Source organism: Trichoplusia ni, chromosome 15, assembly GCF_003590095.1.
Source record: "Trichoplusia ni isolate ovarian cell line Hi5 chromosome 15, tn1, whole genome shotgun sequence".
Classification (NCBI taxonomy): Eukaryota; Metazoa; Arthropoda; class Insecta; order Lepidoptera; family Noctuidae; genus Trichoplusia; species Trichoplusia ni.
Window position 1 is genome coordinate 5319894 of NC_039492.1, and position 23815 is coordinate 5343708.

The following is a 23815-nucleotide window of genomic DNA, read 5'->3' on the forward strand; positions in this document are numbered from 1 at the left end:
TGTGTATCCCACTAAAAAGTAGAGCTACCCAGTGTTTTATTACATTCGAATAGGAGTTAAATTCTCTTAGTAAACAAATATTGTCCTTCAAACGTCTCGTTTAATATCAGCAAATCCAATATTGAACACAAATTAGTTCTTTGAAACAAAATCCTCACCGATGACATATAGTCTATGTCATCGGTGAACTTGCCCCGTCTAGAGGACTGAGTTTTTATTTACCTATTCCTTTTAACCTTTACTAAAATATTATATTAAATTAAACTAAATTCACAATTTTGCCTCTTCTAGAAGCTTTCTACTTTCATCAAGAAATTACTGGAATAAAGTACCTTTCCTTCGACCTTCTTTTATTTATTTATTATCTAACGCTTATAGTAGAAATATTCTTCTAAATAAATATCTGTTCTATTCTTATATCTTCCAAATTTGAACACTAATAATATACTACAATTAAATTAAAGCTCGAACCACATCAGAAAGCAAAATAGATATCTATTACATGAGGTGATCTATTTCTTTTTTGTTTTGCCTTTACAAAATTGTTTCAGTCTATAGTCGCTTCTACTAAGACTCACAGAACCATCCAATCAAAGCTTTACCACATTACGAAGAAATGAACAAATAAAGCATGGGTATGAGAACATACTTATATCATCGTCCGTTTATCTAATTTCAGTGACACGCAACGAGTAGGATGTTTAATCATTCTAGAAATAGTCGCAGTTGTTGTTCCACAGCTGTCGGAAGAGGAAGGATCTTACTATAAATAAATATAAAGGAAATAAAACAATTACCGGACTACGCTTGGTCTATCACAAACACTTTAGTGGAATCGAATTTTTGGTTCACTTTAGATCAATTAATTAGCTATTGACGGGAATCGTCTTCCGTTTTTTTTTTTATTGTTTACGACGGGAAATCGCTTTGTTACAATTAAATGGCCCCTTTTCCTCATTGGGGTGGAAATATTCAATTTCCTCGTCTACGTAAACTTTTCCATTGGTGAGCTGCTTAGCAATGGTAGGTGTTACCTAGCATCAAAAGTTGTATTCTAAGAATTTGTTTACTAAAATGATTTGTCGGTTTCCAAAAATCAAGCCTTTTCAAAATAAATGGGTTACTGTTTTTGGAACAAAAGAAGTAGTACACTAGGGGAGGAGAAGACGCACCGTCTGCGTACACCTGGCGGCGCAAGCGCACGCGATCATTAAAAATGTTTATTTAAAAATCCGACCGCTTAACGTCGGCCGGCACTCCACGAAACTGAACCATTTCGGTTGGGAATCATTAAATCTCATTGTGTTTATTACATCGACATTATAAATATTTTCTTAAGTGATTACTAAACACATTAATTAATATTAGCAGTCACAACACGCATGTTAACTAATTTGTAATTGAATAAGTTATCAATAATTGAATTAAACGTTATAAGCTATAAGTTAATGTTTTAATTATAAATGATATCAAATTAGTTTCCCGCAACACTAAGCATGTTAGCAACAAATTTGTATTATGTAGCAACAAACCTACGTACAATATTTTTGCGTCAATCATAAATCTAAATTTTTAAGTGCGCGTAGGAAGGTACACGACGGCGCATGTACTCGTGCATAACCAAATCCGATGTCTACAATCGGTCTGTCTATTTTCCTAATGTGTCGGGCGGGCTGCGGCCTCTTCACCGCTTAGACGGTGCTTTTTAACAAAACAAGACTCTTCCTGAAACATCAACAACATATCAATGAACGCATTACCAGATATAAACGAAAACAAAGCTTAATATTTATTTGTGTTATTATAACTTTCAACAGATTCTGATTACATTCGAAAAATTCCAAGGATAATTTTTATTTAGAGTGTTCATGGGCGTTGCGCAATGTACTCGGATGTTGTCAAAATAATCTTAGGCTGTTCGGGGAATAATATTAACAAATAGCGATACTAATACAATTCCAACTAGTTCTATGTCTGTAAGTGCCTACTTATAGACATACGTGTCTATACGGTACGTATGGACACAGGCGCGGCTGAAAGTGACGAAATGTAAAAGTTCATTAAGCTCGTGCTGCGGCTGCGACGTATAATCCTGAAATGTTTACTCAGCAATAAAGGCGCCTAAAACGCACTAAACTATGACATAAAAAGTTTAAAAAGCTCTCAGTAGATCAAACAAGACGAGTGGTGTCGGTCGACAGACGGCGCGGTGTCGGGTTACGGCCGGCGGGTCACATTTGTCCTAAATAATAAACACCAGATTGGTGTCAAAAAGAACACTTTTTATGACACCATCAGCCCGTAAGCCCTCAATCCTGTGTTTATTTTTATTAAATCTTCCGCGAAGGTCGGAACTGACTTTGATGTACCGAACAAAACTACTTTGATAACATCCACAAAATTTACAAATTTATTCAATTGCGATTCGATTTACAATTGTAACACTGTTTAAGCATTTTAATGGTACTTTTAAACCAGAAGCAGATGCAATAAAACAATGTAATTAGGCAGTGTTTTAGTGTTTAGTACTGTTCTCAATTTTCGGTAGGTTTGTTTATTCTATCGTAATGTAAGCGGTACACCTAATCAAAGGTAGGTCAAGCGTATCTAAAATAGACTGACAGATCTATCAGTACTTGGAAAACCATTCCAGTAATGATAGTGCATATAATGTGTAATACCTGCAATATACAGTAATGAGCCATCGTAAATCAGCGAAAAGGTAATTCAATAGCAATGGACGCTCGTATGAGGAGAAAATTACACGAATGTGTATGTGTGAATGTGTGTTCGCACTTATAAGGGTTTTGCTTTCACGCCATTCGAGTGAAAGCGTTGAGGCGAGAGGATGCACAGGAATTCAATCGACAATCGCGTCTCATTTAGAAGAAAAATGTCAATGTCTCGATATCAAATGCCATATCTAAGGCCAGTTTCCAAGAGTCTTGCGTTATGCCGTCAGCAAAAAAACATACAAAAAAAATGAAAACAAAGGATTTTCTTTACTCAAAAATAATGTAAGCTACCTTGAATTGAAGAAGAAAGCAATGGTCATCTTCAAAAACTCCTAAGACATTGAAATTCTTTTTCTGAGAGACCTTAACATCACCTAAACACCGGCAACAGTACCATTTCCCTTACCAACGCAATGACTAATAGTTACAGATCACAATGTGAAACTGCGATCGTCGGTCGTTGTCACCTGTCACACACAGCCAGTGTCACGGGGCCTTAATGCGGAAATGTGCATTTGGGGCACGCGAATTGTTGGCCACGGTGCGTTCGGAACTACGTCCCAGTTGCAAGACCCGGCCCGACCCACATTCTACGAACAATGATCCTTTAATTAGACGTTGCACCGTGCTCTAATGTTGCATGACTCGTTTACGCAATGCTCTATTTTGTGTATCGACGCACCTGTTGGCGTGCAGCTTTTGTTTGTAACATAAACCACTCAGTTTTGTCTGCTCCAGACTTGGCGTGCAATTTTTCCGTGACCTTGTCGAGATGACGATTTATGAAACTATACACAACTTTCCAAACTTCAATTTACCGATATACTTACTTATAACAATGATGCTAGCTTTTCTGAACTATAACATTCTTGAAACAGATTTATAGAACTGGTAGTTGGTAAACTTGAACTTCAGGAGTTCGGTCAATCTCTTCATTACGCATGTAAACCACTGGGAATTCCAGAGCGTACATATTTAAATCTGTATCGGTCGCAACTTATAAATAAAATCGAGATCGATTTCTAAAGAGTTAATAATATATTTGTTTGTGTAACAACATTAACTTACTTGGAATAACTAATTACAATCAAGATCATGTTACTATTAAGTTTCTTAGATCTGCATCCATTCTGAACCTAAATTGGTAATTAAGTTGATGTTATAGGAGTAACTTGACTTTCCAATAAGCTGTAATTTCATAAAACGATTTATATTAGAAAGCGGGTTTCAATCTCTACTAAATCCGCTTGATTGATTACTTGAACGTAATTTTTTACGTGAACGGAAAGATGGTATTCGATTATATAGATTCAATTTAGTGTGGGTTATTCTAATAGTAATCGCTTCGTTATTCTGCTCATAAAAAACAGGGCAATCTCGAAAAAAATGGATCGTATTAATCTTAAGTAAATATTATCTGTAATATTGAAGCGTATATCATGTATTGTGCGTTAACACATTATTCGTTCTGGATTAAGGAGAGCAGATGCTACGGTCGTAAGATAGTTTGTGTTCGATCATTCTGAACATAAAATGTCGGTATTGCAGAACTTTATAGGTTACTCAATGGCATTTTGGTGAGGCACGGGCAGCCGGACAGCCGGAGTGTCGGCAGGGGCGCTAGCGGGGCGGCATGGACGACTCACCGTACTATCCGCGTGGGCTACAAGCACTGGTTACAAAAACGAGCGCCCTTGAGCTGGCCGCTCTGTTTATTCGACTGTCGTCTAGCACTTAACGCCGACGTCGATATTTGCTATTTTTGCGCGATACGAAAAATCCACTCTCTGGAAAATTATTCTCCATTTTCAAGTCTACTGAGCATTCTGTGGAATCTTCTCGAAAACATTGAGTACGTTTTAGAGTGTACGATAGTATATTTGTTATTGATTATTTCACTATTATTTATCGAATACAAAAAACAAGTGCGGTATCGGTTTATCTATTGAGAATTACGCTTGAAAAACTCGTGTTTTTAATTTTCTCAACACAGCTCTTTACGACTCCTTGATCGTTTCGTTACAAAACAAAATTTTATTCGCTTAGTAATAAATCCTGAGAATTCCATCAATGCTTATTATTTTAGTTAGTTGGAGTTGCGAAGTTAATTTAATTAAGTACTAAATTAATTATCGTAGTCATTCAACTGTCAAGTTTGTATTGGGTTGAGTACGTATGGAATTTGATGTAAGAAGTTATAAAATGTAAGAGTACAATCAGGTACATGAAGTCGCTTTTGCATCATCTTTTAACGTTCTTGTAGACGGACGACATTCTTTAGATATATTGTAACTTAAAACTCATCAATGTTTACCGCAGGCTACATAAAAAAGAAATTTAAATTAACTTGGATTTGAATTTAGAAAATTACTTTACCTATAAGTCAATTGTAAAACAAAACACAAATGATTCCGCTTCATAACCCTCAGAAAACTATGAAAATGACAAGCCAAAGTTACGTGACTTATCGAAACGAAATGTCACATCCATACACTAGCTGTTGCCCGCGACTTCGTCCGCGTGGTTAGAAGATATAAGTTATGATTAATATCTACCCTGTTTTTTTTTCACATTATCCATTGTATCTTTGCTCCTGTCAGTCGCAGCGTGATGGTTTATAGCCTAAAACCTTCCTCGATGAATGAACTATTGAACACAAAACAGATTTTTTCAATTTGAACCAACAAACAAAAAAACTTTTCAGCTTTTTATATTAGTATAGAGTATAGATTTTAGCGGTTGCTATGGCCGCTAACAATTGTGTAAATCTTACTTGGCTAAAGGGCTGAATCAGGAATGAAGGCAGGCATTATAATAAAAAGTTTATTGTCATGTAGAGAGTCGAAGTCTTTTTAGGCATTTTTACAATTGAGGTTTAAATTTCCATATCCATTATGTAAAGTTTCATTAGGTATTACTTTTATCACATGATTCTATTTTTGTGATTGTAACCTTTACGTGACTTTGATATCAGTTACTAAGTAATATTGTTTAAGCATTTTTAATAATTTAATATAAGTAACTTTGTTGTGTTTTATATTTACACTGTATTTTTTTTCAACACGCCTATTTCATTTACCTTAGTCATGATAAATAAAGCCTTAGCTTATGAGAACCGATTGATTTTTATGACCCAGCATAAATATTAAATTTTTCCCGTTTCCTGTATCTTTAACATTTAAGTTATTAATCTGCCTTCATGGTCTACAACTTTAAATAGATTTAAAAGAGGATTTTTGTTTTATAGAACCCTGTTACTGATGGATCACTATCTGTCCGTTTTTCACCAAGTTGTATCTCAAGAACCGTGACACTTGCACAGATTATGTATTTCTGATGCTGGTGTGACACGTTCCTAAAAATAAAAAACGAATAGTTTTTTTTTATTGATCCCTCAGTGTCACGAGTCACGAGCACTTGACTATTTATAAAGAGGATGTGCAGGCAACTATTTCATCATTGTGATAGTAAATACTTGTCGGTTTAGACACTTCCATTTAATATTTCCATATTATATAACAAAAGTTATGAAATCTGTCCTATGCAACTAATTCCTATTTAATCCGGATATGGAAAAGTTAGATTTTAGATAAGAGTGGAAAAATATATTATATTATTCACGAACTGATTGTCTGAAGAGCATCAGTTGTCTTCTTTTGATAACTGATGCTCTTCTTCTAAGCACTTTATATCAAAAATAGAAAACCCGACTAGCCTTTATCCATGTTCACAGTTTAATTCCCTTAAATTATATAGCTTTAAGTTGTGCCCGAGTGACATCACTCAACTACCACCACCTCCTGAAGAAAGCGAGACGGAACTCTAAATGAAGTAGAGCGCCATCTCGCTCGCACACTAACTTTAACTTCTTTAACTGTGTTGATCCTTAGGACTCCCCTTACTCGATGTATAGTTTCAACGATAGTGTTGAAATAATTAATACACAAAGTTTTGCCACTGTCCCCCTGTCTACGTTAGTTAGGAACCAGTAATTAATGATTGTTATTTACATTATCTGCCGTTTATATTTTATTGGTTTGTGTCGAAATAGTCTCGGGACATGACGTGCAAGTGGGCAGGAGGCACTTATAATTTTATGTCTATGCTTTAATTAATTGCGGTTTATAATGAAGGTTGCTTAAAAGGCTGCCAGGTTTACAGTTGATTGGGCAGGGTATATCAAGCGCGGTCGGTGTATGAAGGATTGCAGCGCATTGCCATACACCGAAATAAAAACGCGGATGACGTAGCACGGCGGTTCAGGTTTAGTCAGTAAAAGCCTGACACTACCCATTTCCTTCCTCAAGGGAGTGGGTGTCCATGAGTATTCCCCAGCCTTAACAAAAAAAGGGTTAGTGGAGTTAGTGGATTTACTCGTACGGCGCCACCGTAGCCGGAATAGGAAGAGATCTAAAAGCATACCGCGTGGGCTGATTCCATGTGGCTCAGGATAGAGAAATCTTCTTAGATTTGGGGAGACCTTTACCCAAAAATGTCTCTACTACGGATTTGATCGATTATCTAGTAGAAATTGTAAGTCGTAGATGGTAGTTGGTAAGAGCGCTGTAATAGTACGTTCCAGAGTTAGGTACATTGTATTTTTCATTATAGTAAAACATGGCTAGATATTTCCTCGTTCAGTTGTCACATCTAGGACAGGTTAAAGGTAACTATTAAAAGTACGAAAACGGTAAATTTAATAGTATTTACCCATCATGAACTTTGCCTTAACGTTGACTCGGCGAGAGAAAAATATTTAATGTCAATAAACAACAACGTACGAATACTAAAAAGTTTTCTTGACTTTAACCGCTAAAGCTATAATCACAACAAATACTGGCGACTTACAATAATTGCTTAGCTTTTCAATTCAGAAATAATTGTTTTGTTTCTTTTTATGAATCTGTTTACAAACTGCTTACATAGACCTTCACGGTAACATGAACTGAGGACGTCTTTCTACGCTTTATAGCGCAAATCGCTTCCACTTTCCAGGGCCCCAATTCTGCTATTTACAACGGCCGATGAATAAATGAAATTTGGCTTAAAATGTAATTTTTCGTTTTCTCTTAAACATTTTTCTACACAATAGGTAATTGTAAATTCAGTACGGGATCGTACACTCAAGGTCAATACAATTAACTTCCAATTATTGTATTGGCAAAATGCTTAAGGGAATAGGAACAATTTCAAATTTAATCCAAATGCCATTCATTCGTCGGCCATTGCAAAATAGCAGAATCGGGGCCCTGACTTCTAACCATTTAGTCCGTCCTGTTGTACAAAACCTATCTCCAGATGGCGTTTAATTTTATAAAGTAAATGACACTGACTTACAATACAAGAACACTAGCTCTATAGTTTTTTTTTTTGTAATTTTTATTTATATTTAAGGGGTTTTTATCCACTTCTATACATTTAAATGTAACAACGTAGCGTTGCTAAATTAGAAAGCTCTTGTTTCGTACAAGATCAAGTCATACGGCTTTCTTTTATTTTTATATTTATATGTGTTTAAAAAGGAGTTCTTGATGAAACTATTTTGTAATATATCACCTTGAATGACAAAAGAACAATGGATTTACTCGAAAATATAATCTTGTTCGTAATTGAAATGATTCGAAGAGAGTGGGCGGTATAAGGTGGTAACATTTCGAGGAACGAGCCCGAATACAATTTTATTTATTGTACGACATCTGAATGAAACGACGGTGACAGTAAAATTGTAGTTTTATTTTTGTGAACCATATTGTCTTCATAAAGTTTTTGAAAAAAGAAGAACATGATAAATCGTTTAAAGCTCTACATTTCGGTTTCTGCCTGGCCCTTTACAAATTGCGTTGGAGGCGACTTTCAGATCGCAACTGAGAATATTATTTTAATGACAATAATTATTTTCTTATTTTCTAAATTTCTTACGAGTGTCGTCGGAGTTTTCTCGTACTCTACGGTCATCCATCTAAATATTTTTGGCTGCAGTATAATCGTATTGTAAGTATGTATATTTGATAAACAAATAAATATCGTGTAAATTAAAATGTTAGTAAATATACAACTTATGTCATTTAGGTTCAACCAAAAGAAGCCAGGAAAGAGCCTTTTTTAATGAAAACTTTTTTTTAATTTCCTCAGACCACCAGCACGTAGGTTTTAGTAAACACGTCTAATCTGTTTACAAGACCCTAGTGATGTGCTGCACCCGTGTGGCACTTTAATTGCTTAGCGTAATCCCTGATAAGGAACTAACGTTAACAGTTGTTTTATTCATGTAAGCCATTTACAGCTATCTCGTGCTACTTAGACAGAAAAAAGGTAAGGAACTAAGAACCAAATACAGAAAAATATAGCTGAGTACAATTTAGCTATTAAGATTTTAAATGACTGCCAGTCGCACCTTCTTTAATGTCTGCATGTTGTTAAATGGCTGCGTATTACTAGTTTGATCGATAATTAACAGTGAATTAAAACTGACGTTTTAATCTTCTCCCTTTATACTGAATAAGTACCTATATCGTACAATGACAAGCGTCAAATTAATTATTTGTCACTGATATCAAATTAGGCTTCTAACTAACACACCCAGGACGCCTGTGTACAGCGGTCCTTTAGCACTCTTACTGCGCTGGGTTCAACTAGGTATCGTCTCCTCCTAAACAAATCCTGTTTTCTGTTATTAATTACTACTTAAGCTTCTGAGGTGCGTTCATCAACACTGCTAAAGAACAATCGATTGTGAATGCATTTCGTACCTATTAGAAAGCTATATTCCCTGTCAAATTGATACGCAATGACAATAGAACAAATATATGTGCGTAGAGTTTGTTTAACAATTCATTATCATGTGTCAATACGCCTTAGACAAAATGTTATGGCCCTAGTAAATATTAAACGTCGGAAATCACTCCCAGCACTTTTAATGCGTTTTGTTTGTTAAGTACTTTTGCAAATTAATGGGCAAACTGAAGCATAAATAAATTTATTTTATGTCCACAATTATCGTTAAAGATCGTTATAATTTTACGGTCTTAAACGACAAGTGATCACGGTACGTGCGCCGCATAAATAAATAAATAATCGCAAACTTGTTTTTAATGTATATTTTTTTTTGCTTTCCGGGTGACATACCTACATTGCAAATCACCTTCCCGGGTTCCGCAATGTGGCCCGTTGCTCAATCTTAAATTTTAAAACTGATTAAAAATATATCAAATAAAATTTTCTACTGTCGAACTTAATTTCTCAAAACCTCTGTTGCAAAAACCACGAAATTTAAACTCAAGGCACTTTTTGGATGTCTTTTTCTTCGAAATGAAATTGAATGCAACATTTACCTCGTAACATTCTTGGATCTCAATGTTGACCTTTATATCATTATTCCTATCTTATCAGAGGTCGCTTTAGAGCTACAGTCGACTAACACAGGCTGTACGAAACCTTTTTGGCTGCCATTACCTTCCGATAGAAGAAAACGGTGGAGGAGAGACAGCGCTCTACGTAGCTCTACGTTCCATCTTGCTCCCACACCCCGAATAGATCTCCATTAAGTGATAGTAAACCTTCCGGCTTTGGAAAATCTAATTTCACTACATTACAGTATTTGTCCGATTACTAACTTGAACATTATGATCAACAAATTTACTGCTTTTAACGACTATCGCCTATCAACGCAACTTAATGACTCAATCAACCGTATTTAGCTAAAAGTACACATTTATTTTGTGATATATATAACTCACATCAAAATTAGAAATCTTGAGCCTTATTAGTTGTCGTTTATCAAACAACCATTTCCTTTGCAACTAGCTTCAGTTATAAAGCAGTTCTGTAGTATTTAATAAAGTTTTAATGATACCTAAAAATGGTTTGTCTTGACTGGATCAAATGATTTCTTGGCGTTTAAAGGTTATTTGACACGATTTTTTGTCTTATAGAGAAACTAGTTACCTTTGGAGGCAAGTCGCAATTCCCTTTTCAATATAAGACTCAAAGTTTTACTACTATAGCTTAGTGTTACTGCCTTTGTGAAAGAGAGACAACCTACGACTTATAGCGTGCTCTCTCCCTTCGACATCTGTGTTATAAACTTTAAGACGTTGGAGTAGGCCCTCAAACAAATATGTAAAAGCAAGTTTTTTTTCGCTACATTGTGAGCAAAACTTGTCGAGCCTTTAGCCGGTGCCGTGTCGCTACCGACCAAGAGATTGCATTGAGTGTAAAATTAATGCCATATTGATATTTTATAGGCATTAAGGTACTAAATACCTTTCTTAAAAACGAAAGAATTCTTCTATCTAATGTCACGGAAGTCGCTTAACAAGACAAGGACCACAAGAATGGAAATAAAGGGGTTACTTTTCTTCAATATTTTTATTTCATTTCTGTTCATTGTTTTATTTATTTTATTTCTTACCCAGTTTTATGATATGTCTTTTTAATGATATTTTCCTTGCAAAGTTGTCGGTATATCGGTATTTTTCCAGGATATATTTCCTCGGTATTATTCATTTCGCATTTTCGTTCACCTGTCTTACCCAAAGCCTTCTACTGGGAAAGCGCAAAACTAAACATCGTAACGTAAGTTCTTTGGAATCGAACGAAACCTTTTCGACAATTTTAAGGAAGATAAAAAAATTAATGCCAACGGCGTACCTTTAGATACTCTTAAAGTGAGATTTAAGAATAGTTCAGAACAACAGCTTTCGTTCTAATTTATTGAGGCAAAAATTTCTTCTTCTACAATCTGAAATCTTAGAAAATTAGTAGTTAAGTCTCGAGAAAACTGAAGTCCATCAAAAGATTTTTACGACGAAAACCTTTTTAAGGAAAACTCCTGGGGCAAAAATGCCTAATTATCTCCTCTTATTTTGTAAAAACTATCGCAAAAACGCTTTGTTGGTTAATAGAGATATAACATTTCAATACAATTGCTGAGCACACGACTCTTCCCGTTTAAAACTGTAAAAATGTTCCTGGTGAAAAGTAGATATGTATTAAGTTAAGTATTAAGATTTCCCAAGTTAGTACCTAGAGATTTTCTCAAATTAATTAAGAAGATTATGTTTAAGAGGTAAATTTTGATTTTCTAATAAATTTAAAGCCTTTTAAAGTGTTATTCAATTATTTTATGGCTGTTCATGCAACAAAACGTCGTCAATCGTAAACGCTGTATTCACGGGTGCAATATAGTCGTTACTTGCGACGAAGTTGCAATAGCAATTCAATAATTGCAGACGAAATGCCATTTGCTTAATTAAGTTAAGCAATAAACTTAATTACGTATAGAATATTTGCAATTTTTCTCGTGATGTTGCGAGTCTTTTGTTTATGCGTTATGTTTTGAGGTTATTTTGTTGTGATATCTTCTAATTGGCTATAGTAATCTAATCTCTATAGTAAGAAGAAACGAAAACAGTACATGGGTATCCAAGGCAACATTGAAGATGATTACATTTATTGATTTTCTGACGTTTGCGTCGTATTTCATTCTTCCGCATAAGAATTGTGCAAAGGCTAATGCGAGCTTCTGAAAACATACCATGTAATGTGACTAGGTGAGTTTATCTACAATTTATTTCAAAAAATAAGGTTTATTAATGATAAAATCCAAAAGCACACAATGTACAGCTTATAATGAAAACATTATCAAACAAAAATGTATGTCAGATTCAGAATTTTAATGACGGTACACACGACGACACCTCGCGTCAAGATTTATTAGAGAGGTATCTTTTACGTCATCAATCCAATCTAGCGACATGATTTATTACGATTCAACACCCTACATGGCTGTCGGCATACCTATTATAAATCTAAACACACCGTCCGTACGTTGAAAGTCTACGAAAACCTTATACTATGATGGTGATAAAAAGCTTTTACGACCACTGTCAGCCGCTAAAATATGTATACATGTTTAGATTAAATAAAACGTAGCTTTTGCAATTTTATATCTACCAGGAAAATTTAAATTGAAATATTCATAGGTTTTTTTAAGGTTGTTGTTAAATTTATATCTTTGTAATTTGCTACCGGTGTCTCCGTTTTCGGATTATGTTGCTAAGGAATTCTGTCCTAATTGGCTCCATAAACTGATTAGTACGACAAGAATGATAAACAGTTTAACATGTTATAATAAAAAACAAAATTGTTGAAGCAAATTGAAATATTAGATGAATGTTCAACAATATTCTGTCTGAAATCAAATTACCATAAACAGCGTACAGCTGTTCTGACTACGGTCGACTAACCAATTATAGGAGTTGTACTCAAAGTTTGGGTTCTTAAGACCTTATACTCTGACTCAGGGTCCGCGATGACCGTCAATGCACATGAAGATGAAAAAGCAACGCCCGCCAATTAGTATCGGAATTTAAACAAGCAAAGCCACAGATTAAACCAAGCTTTTCCTACACAAAGATTAACAAGATGCACTAATCATTAATCTCGGAAATATTGTTCTCTCGGTTCAAAGGTTGTATTCTCTACTTCCAATAAATAACATTGACCTAGGGTCAAAATAATTCAATACGTTCTCTTTGAAAAACGGGATACAACGGGTCCCGACACCTCAACATACGATTCTTATAAATACTTTTATTTGATAAATTAACGGATTATGCAATCTCCTTGGTCTCCGTGCTGCTAACAACCGGAGATTAGATATTTTCGCATGTAAAACTTCACACGGGGAGCGATAACTCTGATCGCACGGTACCTATGAAAATGTTAACTTTATAATGTCGTCTTTGTTTTAATAGAAATAAAAAAATATAGACTACAATTACGTGCAATAAAGCTGTTAAAAGATTGCAATCTGATTGCGAACTTTGCACACTGAAAACGAAATCAATACACAACGCTGTATAAAAATCTACAATCTTTACAGTTTGTGGTTCTTTACAAATTGTAAAATTCTTATTATAGCATCTTACATACTAGTATTTGTTTGGATAACTCCTTAGATCGTAGTAGACAGTAAAATTTATTCACGCTGTAACATAACAACGCTAACCATTATAAAACATGCGGATAACGCCATATAATTAAAATATATCGTGGCAACATTTGTATAATTTACAATTTCACGTTACTCGAGACGCGTTGCGTATAAGACCGCTTATTATAACAACGGCTCTCTTAAAACCCACGCAACGGGGTGTCGTGTTTATATTGACGGTCATATGTTCATTGATCTATGTAATTAGCACATATTTAAGCCGTTTATCAAGATCGTTAGGGAGGACGTAAGTCGTAGTCAATAACGAATACTTGAGTGCGTTTCGATACACGGCGCAAAGACAATCGCGTACAGAAGACGTCTGTTATCTCTGGTTTTATCTCGGGAACGTGACCCCGCTATCTGGCGCGCTCTCCGCCGCCACCGCCCGCCCATCTTACCCGGACACTTCTTCTCTCCAACGCAAATAAATATCGGCCGAGTATTTTACAAAACCCATTAATTTAGAAATGCCGATCTGTCGTACGATTGTTTATGATCATCGATTCGGACCACCTTGTCCGTGTAATTAATTGATCGTATGATAAGCTTTGCAGTTAGCGATTACACGGTTTGATTTTCTTTCCTTAAAGTGCTGGTTGTCGATTATTTCGATTCGTATCCGATATTAGAACAGGAACTTGTTCCCGAAATAAATCAAGTGGTAATAAAGTGACGCGTGGTCACCGGACATAGGGATCTGACGCATCGCGTGTTCGACTGGGGCCCACTGTGCCCGCACATCGGTTCATCTCCGCACTTGTGCCTTTGTATACACTTTTTGAACGATCCCTCATCAACCGTATTCAACAAGTCTTTGAACGTCCCTAGACACCTGTTGTGGATCAGAAGACTCCTTTGATATTTGCCCCCAGTATCACTGACCTCTGATCTCTGTTTTTCGACTTCCAAAACCGATCTATAGGTCGATTGAAAATAAAGAAAAGTATTTTGTTTATTCCTCTGCTACTTCTACAACTCATGTTTATTGTCTACGTCATTCCGAACGTCATTTGTTTTAGAAGAAATAATCCATTCATGTTACATTTTAATAAATACTACATTTTTGGAAAAGCTTTTGTAAACACAATTTACACCGGTATAATTGTATTTTATATTGCAAACGAAGTGTAACGAATGATTTAAACATTTTGTTAAAAAAATAACATTTATCTAGTATAAAGGCTAATTAGCAGGAACACCGTCCGTCTCGTACTTAATCTTGGAAACTATTAACTTTTCACACATAAGGTTGCGTAGCCAAGTATCTTATTATGCAAATAGATATAACGTATGTGTTAATGTACCCAACTAAAATGCACTGGACTGTAAGTGCAACTCATTGACTGCAAATACTCCAGCTGTAATATTAAATTTCTCTCACTCAGATGCGCTTCTTGGTATTTAAGAAAAATGTACTTAAGTAGGGATCATTTACTCTCATTAGCAAGTACTGTATGAATTGTCGGTTCATTAGCATTAAAAAAAAAACTTTATATGACTACTTTATATCACAAACAAGTTATTTTCAAATCTCAGACTCTATATTTTAGTCGAAATACGCTGTTTGGCTGATTCGGTACTACAGAACTAAAATATTTAAAAGGAATAAAGAGTGGGTGAACTTTTCGGCAATAAAACATCTAAGCAATGCATTTCGGTTAAGTTGTAGAGCTCATCAATTAAAGGCACGTAGACGTTAGATGCCTGTCTATGTGTTCTGATAACCCTTTGACTCATCTTGGCAACACCTTAAGGGAACAATCATACATATTTTGACTGGTACTTCGATTCGATTTTCTTAATCTCAACTACGAATTTAAAGCACTAGAGCAGGTAAGTGTACCGCGACGATCAATCAACAGCATGCAATTGAAATTTTATGTAAATCTATGCAAAACCACCAAACCGCGATATTTAAAACCGTACTTATTCATTGAAAACCATCTTTAATTACGTTGTTAAGAACAGGAAATGAATGAAAACAGTTGTGGCTTTTAAATTGTTATTAAGCAAGATGTAGAGTCGGTATTCTTTGAAGTAATATTACGTCATGTGACGATTGCGAACTGTAACGCTGAATTCGTTAAGTTATCGAATCCAAGGGTCGTAGGTCGATAATATTATTTGTAATTTCAACTAAACTTGAATGACTATTGTTATTTATGTTAGCTTAATTTGAATGGGAGCATTATCGTTGGCTGTGTACTCATTATGTTGTGGGATTTTTGTGGTACAAGTCTAATTAGTTGTTTTGTTTGTACGGGATAGTTTTAAGTTGCTCTATGTTAATGATTTTAGTTTAATGAGGTACTTATTTACGTGTTTTTTTTTATATCCCACTCTAGGCCTTCAAATAATTCGATCGCATGATGCATAGCTAAATGACTGAAAGACAAATAAATACCAAAAATATAACTGTACAAAACGATCCGTAACTTGAAATATTATATGTAACAGCTATTTTTTTCCTTAACCTTAAGTAAAAATCTTTCATCATTTCATAAAAAAGACCACATTCTTCCAATTTCATTTGTTTAAAGTATCAAGAACATCAAACATGCTTACAAACATTCATATCGATAATTAATTCTTGCTATAGTCAGATACTATCTCCAGTCTCTATGGAATCTAATTGTAATCCTATCCTTTAATTGGCTATTAAGATCCGGAATGCACTCGACGGCAAACCGTTTATGAGTACAATAGTAAGCAGTATTAACATTTATTACTTATCTATCCTTCTGAAGAAATAACAGACATAATAAGAAACTTTTCATCAACAGGAAACTGAAACTCTACCACTATCTCTTAAAGCCTTTTATATTATGATTGTGGAAACGTGATAGCACGATACATGGTGTAGAGTGGCATCTCCTTTCCACACACGCCATAATATAACTGACATGGAAGGCCCCCTGTACCTTCTATACTTACTTAATTACTAATAACACAAATAGACATCCAATTAGTAGGTTTGTTTTGGTAGAGCGATCACGAAACAATAACAAATAATTAAACATAGTTGTTTATTGGAAAAAGCAATCAATACCAACTTGATATCTTGTATGAGAAAGTAAATCTGATTATCTATGTGTTATGCTCAGCTGTGGGTTATTCAAGGCTGATGATAATGTTAGTGATAGATTTAGCTTGAAGCAAGCGAAGTTGATTCTTTTCCTCGGCTAGAGTAGAACTCAATATTATACCGCGTGCAATAGCAACAACCATACTTTACCAGGTATTTTAAAAAATATTTGAAAGACCTGTATTATTTTATTTTCTTACTACTGTCAGCGTATATACACCAGGCTGTGACTTTTGTTCTCATCCAAGCGCTAGGCGTTTCATAAATTCTCGTTGTTATTTTTTTCGTAGCGACAAGAAATAGATACCCTTAGAAACCCCCTTTACTGCCGGGATACCGTGGAGCAGTGGTCGCGTTCTCATGGCAACCATTCTAGCTATTTTAAGTCAATCGGGAATGGCCAGTACTTTCAACATTTCGATACCATCCAAGTATCGACCGCATCAAGCGTCGCTTAACCATTGATCGATCAACTGGTGCTGTTGCAGCTTAGCCAGTTATTTCATCAGAATACTCTTTAATAACCGAATCAGTCGACGGCGAGAAAAGAGTTGATTATACAAACTGGCGAAAATAGATAATTTGATGTTAGGATCGGTTCATTAAATTCGATTCGAGACACTGGAGTTCTTCACATCATCAGCTGTTTCCCAAATATGTTGTAAGTTTCCAGTCTAACCGGATTCAGCTAAGTCCCAGAGTTTTACAAGGAGCGACTGCTTATCTGACCTCCTCAACCCAGTTACTTGGGCAACATGATAGCCCATAGTCAGACTGGTTGTCAGACTTCCTTTCTTCTGACTACCTGCAACGACAATACCTAATACTTGTGAGCGTCTACATTTAGACGAACCTGTGTAAAAGTATAAAATGTTCTGTGACTAACTTTCTACATTAGAAATTATCATATATATGCAAAAACATTCCCTAGTAATAAAATATTTTAGCTCATTTATTTGTCAACAAGTGGCATTTAATGATACACAATAACATACTGCCCTGTCCATAACTATTCATGTTGTTACTGTGGTTGTCCTATGTTAGCTTTCACGACTAAAATCACACTAAATATTGTTATAAATTTGGTAAGAGGATAGCTTGAACCTCAAGAATGGTAACACACTGCATTTTTCCACGCTGACCGTCATCGAGGCAAAAGAAGATAAGTGCAGGGCCCCGATTCTGCTATTTTACAATGGCCGATGAATGAATGGCAATTGTATTAAATTTGAAATTATTCCCATTCTCTTAAGCATTTTGCCAATACAATAATTGGAAGTTAATTGTATTGACCTTGAGTGTACCGTCCCATACTGAATTTGAAATTATTGTGCAGAAAAATTATTAAGATAAAACGAAAATTGTCATTTTAAGAGAAATTTCATTAATTCATCGGCCATTGTAAATAGCAGAATTGTGGCCCTTATACTAAAAAGAGCGGGGTGCATGGATAACTACTGTATACATGTATATTATTTAATTACAATGATTTTGAAAGTTTCCTAGTAGAGATCCAAAAATCGTGTAAATGAGAAAGAGCTTACGCATTTGTTTTACAGATTCAATGCGAAAGTGAGAAAAAACATCAAAACAAAAGCATGTTTTATCGTTCATGTAGATATAATAGGTGAACATATTTTTACATGTTCCGCAGATACGTAAGTTTCACGCATTTATCTAACTATTCTGATAAAGCTATACGATTAGCTACGATGAATATTCAACATACACCGATTGTATTATTTTCAAATTGTGTAATAACTGGCCGTTAAAAAAAATACGTAGAGCGTTGTCTTCATCTTGCTCCACGCAACAAAGAAACAAACTTAACATATTACACGCTTTAAGTTTACAGAAAAACGTAATGTATCCAAGTATTTTTGTTCATCATGACGCGAGGTATCACCATATACTAAGATACACGCCATACAATGTTGTTACACAACATTGCTTGTAAGGAGAGCTACATGTCCCCGTGTTTTTAAAATATGTTGTCACATTAATATATTATGGTAAACAGACAAGTATGTCTATTTAAATTGTGCGTTAACAAGACATTGTGCTGTAGTGTCAGATAATATTTTATTAAATATAGATTTAATTTATTATTCAGTAATTTTTGTAACGATTTATCAAAGTTTTTTATTTTGTTCATGTGTCAAACATAAAATATTTTATTATTGAATGTGACTGTCAATTGTTTTCAATATTACTCCCACGTGAAATCTCGTTTTATCTATGTTTATTAACTTTTTATTGTCTTTTATTTGTTTCTTATTTCTAAGAATAAAGAGAACAAAAAATTACTTGGACTTCACTACGCTTCTTGTACTTAAAGTAATATAAGTGACCTCATATACTAGGCATTTTGATCTAATGTTGAGCCTCTATTCTTGAGACAACTTGATATTATGTTATAAGTTATTGTAGACCGTCTTAACGGAATGTGTACATTATTGTTTGATTGATGTAACCGTATTGTTACTCGTCATCGCGTAGTCCAAGATTGGTCATGCTTTTACAAAGGCCGACTTGCGGATTCCTGTGACAAAGTGAGATTGGATACTCTATTCTCTCTCCCATATATTTATGGCATGAAAATACATGAACAGAAAGAAATCAAGCGATATACCTCGCGGCTTGTCTTGTGGAAGCGAGACAGAGCAAGAATCTAATGTAGTGTATTTTCTCTTCCACAACTGCAATAATATATTTTTAACGGTTAACCGAGTGGTAAGGGTCAGTTTGATCTCCGCGTACGAAAAGCGTTTATGCGATCCACGAATGTTTGTTCTGAGTCTGGGTGTCTTGTGGATGTGACTTGATTGTCGTCCGCGGAAACAAACATTAAATCACGAAAAATAACTACTTAAAGAGGTGCTAATTCACCCCTTAAACTGTCTGTTTTACGCATTTTCCTTGTGTACGAAAAAAACCTATTACATAGAACAGATTCAACTACAGATATAAGTAGATACTTGTACTGAAATAGATTACATCATCATCATCTAATTTAAGATTTAAGAGCTATTCTCTTGTCAGTGCAGTCCGATCAAAATATCAGTTACTGGCTGTTTCTTTTCGGCTAATACAATACTTTTTAAAAGTGTTTTTTTCGTTTATACGTATATTGAGAAGTTTGGCAAGTCGAATGGGAACGTCATGATACCTGATTGAAAGTCAGTGTTAGTCAGTAACAATAACAATAAATAGTGGTCTGATAATGAAGCGAATAGGCTTCTGCGGACCGAATGGAGTTCTGTGTCAATCAAATTGAGATTGAGTTTATACTCCGGAACCGGACACTAGCGCCAATTAGTGGTTCAATTTGGAACTACACTTTATTGACGGCTAATGACTGATAACACTCTATGTTAGTTTGGTTCAGGTATCATTTCAGGACCGAATCAAGAACCGAACAAAATCAACAATGAATAAAACCATTTTACAATGAACCATGTGGAAAAGCTGCGAGAGAGCGCATACATCCCTTCTTGCTAGACTTTGCCTTTTAGAAACAAACATATTAGAATAATGCATTGTATTTTATCATAATCATATTTTGAATTTTAGATGTTGACAGATAGAGAATGCCTCAGGCATTATGTCCGCCGTTGTTAACTGATCATGTAAAAGTTTAAATAAATAAATAGACATACATTCAACGTAATTACTAATTTATTAATAAAAACACAAAATGAATTTAAAGTTTTTAGTATTTTAAGTTCTTAAAACAGTAAATGGAGTTGAAAAATCAGTGTAATTGCAATAATTAATAGTATTTCGCTTTGTTGAATTGGTGCATCAGTAGGAACTAAGATAGTTAGATCTTAAACCATTTTGCGGTCCAGTCAACCAAACGTTAACAATAAACAAACGGTAACTCCTGCATTGTACTTGAAATAAGGGAGATAATTTTATTCTTTCGCAACTTAAATTAAAACCCTTTATGTACTTCATCATAAAACTTATTGCATTGTCATTATTATAATATGTGCGTCATATAACTTATTAAATACAGAGATATTTAGTAACTTTTGGCTGTCTAGGCTGAGTTGATTGAAGATATTTCATCATCTATAAAAATCTTCAAATTTAAATACTTGCAGTGATGTGCGCCAGTGTGCAGTGAGCTAGCATGATAGATCAAAAATTCGTACTTTTCCTGTATGGGAGGAGATGAGACTTTCTGTATGCCAAGCAGTGGAACGCATATAGTAGGACGGTGGTGTTATTATAAGAAAATAATATATAGTATATAGAAATAAAGTAGGTATAGTGTCTGTAGCGAATACTAGAGTATTTCCCTTGAAACTGTACAACTATCAACGTTAGTTAATTAATTCAGAATAATGATCTTCTTGTGTGGTCTGAAGATAATACTAGCACTTATCCACATACCTACTGTGTTTTGTTATCTTTCGGTTTTATTTTTACTCAGATACCTATAGGTATTATAGTCACGTGTTTTAAATAAAAATAAAAATTGCTACTTCCATTTAACAGCAAAAGTTCGATCATATTTTGTTTTATGTTATTTGTTTATTCTATAAGTTAGTGCAGACGTTCAATGAAGGCTCGTTTCATTACAATTACGAGTCGAAATCTTGTTTAATTTCGTACGTGTAGTTACTAAGGACTAAGTCAAAATTATGTTCTATTATCGACTTGGTATTGAGGAATGTTATAAAATAAATATTTATGTACAAAATGCAGCGATTATCTTCTAACAGCGTTAGAGACTTCAACATGTTTTCGATTATTGATTCAATACCGGTAAATATAATTTAAAAAGAACTTGTCATTGAAAGATTGCGGTCTAAAAAACTAGCCATTCAGCCTCTTGGTACTTCTAGGTATTAACAGAGTTCATTCGACTCTACAAACTTACCCTTCGTTTTCCTTTCGGCTTTTCCGACGTCTGACTATGATTTCTCCTCTTCATATTACCAGCTTTAAATTCCCTCATTATTGAACTAGCATTTTATTATACGACTGCAAAATACTTTCACTCAATAACACTATAGTGTCCCCAACACACATCCTTTAAACGTTGTATGTTCGAATTATCACAAACACTGAACGTATAGAAATCCAAGGGGGTGGGATGGGATCCAGGTTTGGGTATCAGTTTTCACTGTTTTTCAGAGTGTGTAGTAGATACTGTACGCGTATTTTCCCGCGCGGTGCGTGTAGGAGCGGCGCCGGGTCGCGTGAGGCGTCCGCTACGGTGCCAACTTGACGTGAAGTGGGATCCTCCGCGGTCGCTCCCGCCTCCGAGCGCACGCCGTCGTGCCGCGTCCCGCCGCCGCCCACTCGCCCCGCTACAAAATAAGTAAACAAAATTCTTTCTGAGATAACAATACCCTTAGTAACTCACCCCTAATTAAAACTTAAGATAACGACCCCATAAGTGATAATCATAATCCTCACTGACTTCACTTGAATTATGAACTCATTGGGTTAACGTTTGCTTTCACGTAATCACTAAATGGCAAGGCATAACTTTTAATTCACTTATCTCAAAGTTTACAAGTCGCGATTGCATCTATGTTGCTATGTAAATAGAGTTATAATTACATTCGCATAATTTGCCGGAGTATTGCCCTATATTCAAATGAATCAGCAGATTTAGATGTTAATTGTTCATAATGAAAGTGAGGTAGGCTGTAACCACTTTAGTGTCGCATGCACCGTTCGCAAACATCTAATGATTCCACTGTGAGGTTGTAATAAACGTCGGCTGGCATCGACATCGAATACAAATTACCTAAGCTTTTAACGTATAAGTTGAAAAGTCATTTTATAGGACATTATGGATATTTGCTTACCGTAGCTCTAAGTGCAAAATTTTAATATGCTATTTGACATAAACATCAGCCATCGTTATTATAATCGTTTGAATTTGGAATTTTATCGGTCTGTGTTGCCAGGCTTCATATCACGTTGACTATTACTTAGGTAGTTATGTTAACGATAAGTTACGTCTTCACTGATTGTTGCAACGGCTATATGCCGTTACTTTTTTAGTTTATCAGACTTAAACAATGTTTAAATGACAAGCCTGTCGAGTCGTGTTGCGACAGTGAATAATGACATAAATCACACGACTTATTGTAATTTCCATACCTCTTCACGGTTGCAGAAATATCACTTGACTTGTTATCCAAGTGACATTTCTTATGCCCAGAGGCCTGACATATTTTAAAGTTCTATTATTGCGGGTGTAGAAGAGTTGCATCGAAAGTGTTAAAGGAAGGTGGTGGATACTCTAGCAAAAACATTTGTACATCTATACGAGCTTAATGAACTCATCTTGGCAATTAAGTTTTATACTTTAACATCAATTTCATAACCCTAGCCTTTTCCCAGACGCAGTTCAGTCTAACCTGATGCAGCAAAATACGAGTGTTTTGCAAGGAGCGATTGCCTATCTGACCTCCTAAACCCAGTTACCTGGGCAACACGATACCCCTTGGTTAGACTGGTTGTCAGATTTTCCAGCCTCTGACTACCCGTAACGACTGTCAAAGATGTGTAAATAACAGGCAGAACCCACAATTCAAAGTGCCTTCCGAAACACGGTAGCAAACATTTTATCAACATGACCCAAAAAGGTTTTATTATTTCTCAATGTAACTGAAAGCCTGTGGAAAATTTCGTGATGTCAGCTCTGACGCAAAGCTCACAGATTGAGTGGTATGTACGTCAAATACGCGGATAGTATTAAAATACTTGTCTATCCCAGTGATCGCGATGCTCTGATTTATGGAACACTATGTAAATTACGCAGGATTATAGGGCGTGGGCACACTGATTTATCGATATATATTATGTATGTATGAGGACGGATATCAATTGGTAAAAAGTAAGTACGTAGATATGGAAAGATTAAGCTTGTTATGTATTTGAAACGAGACTGTATTACATTATCTCTAAACTAAAATTGTAAAAATACTTATCTTACTTAACGAGTTTTCTTCAGAAAATTTGCTA

General features: G+C 35.1%; 1 protein-coding gene across 2 annotated transcripts in view; it reads right to left on the reverse strand.

The window, feature by feature from the left end:
• Positions 1-22697, reverse strand: part of LOC113501201 (tyrosine-protein kinase transmembrane receptor Ror-like) — a 34456-nt gene extending 11759 nt beyond the window's left edge. The window contains exons 1-2 of one of the 2 annotated variants that reach the window (XM_026882269.1): positions 22400-22697; positions 21711-22143 (exon numbers count right to left, since the gene is read on the reverse strand). In XM_026882269.1, coding sequence (XP_026738070.1) covers positions 21711-21788 — 78 coding nt within the window. In that variant the 5' untranslated portion in view covers positions 21789-22143; positions 22400-22697. Of the gene's footprint in view, positions 1-21710; positions 22309-22399 lie in introns of those variants that run through there. The other variant, XM_026882270.1, reaches the window with a different exon arrangement.
• Positions 22698-23815: the final 1118 nt, after the last annotated feature.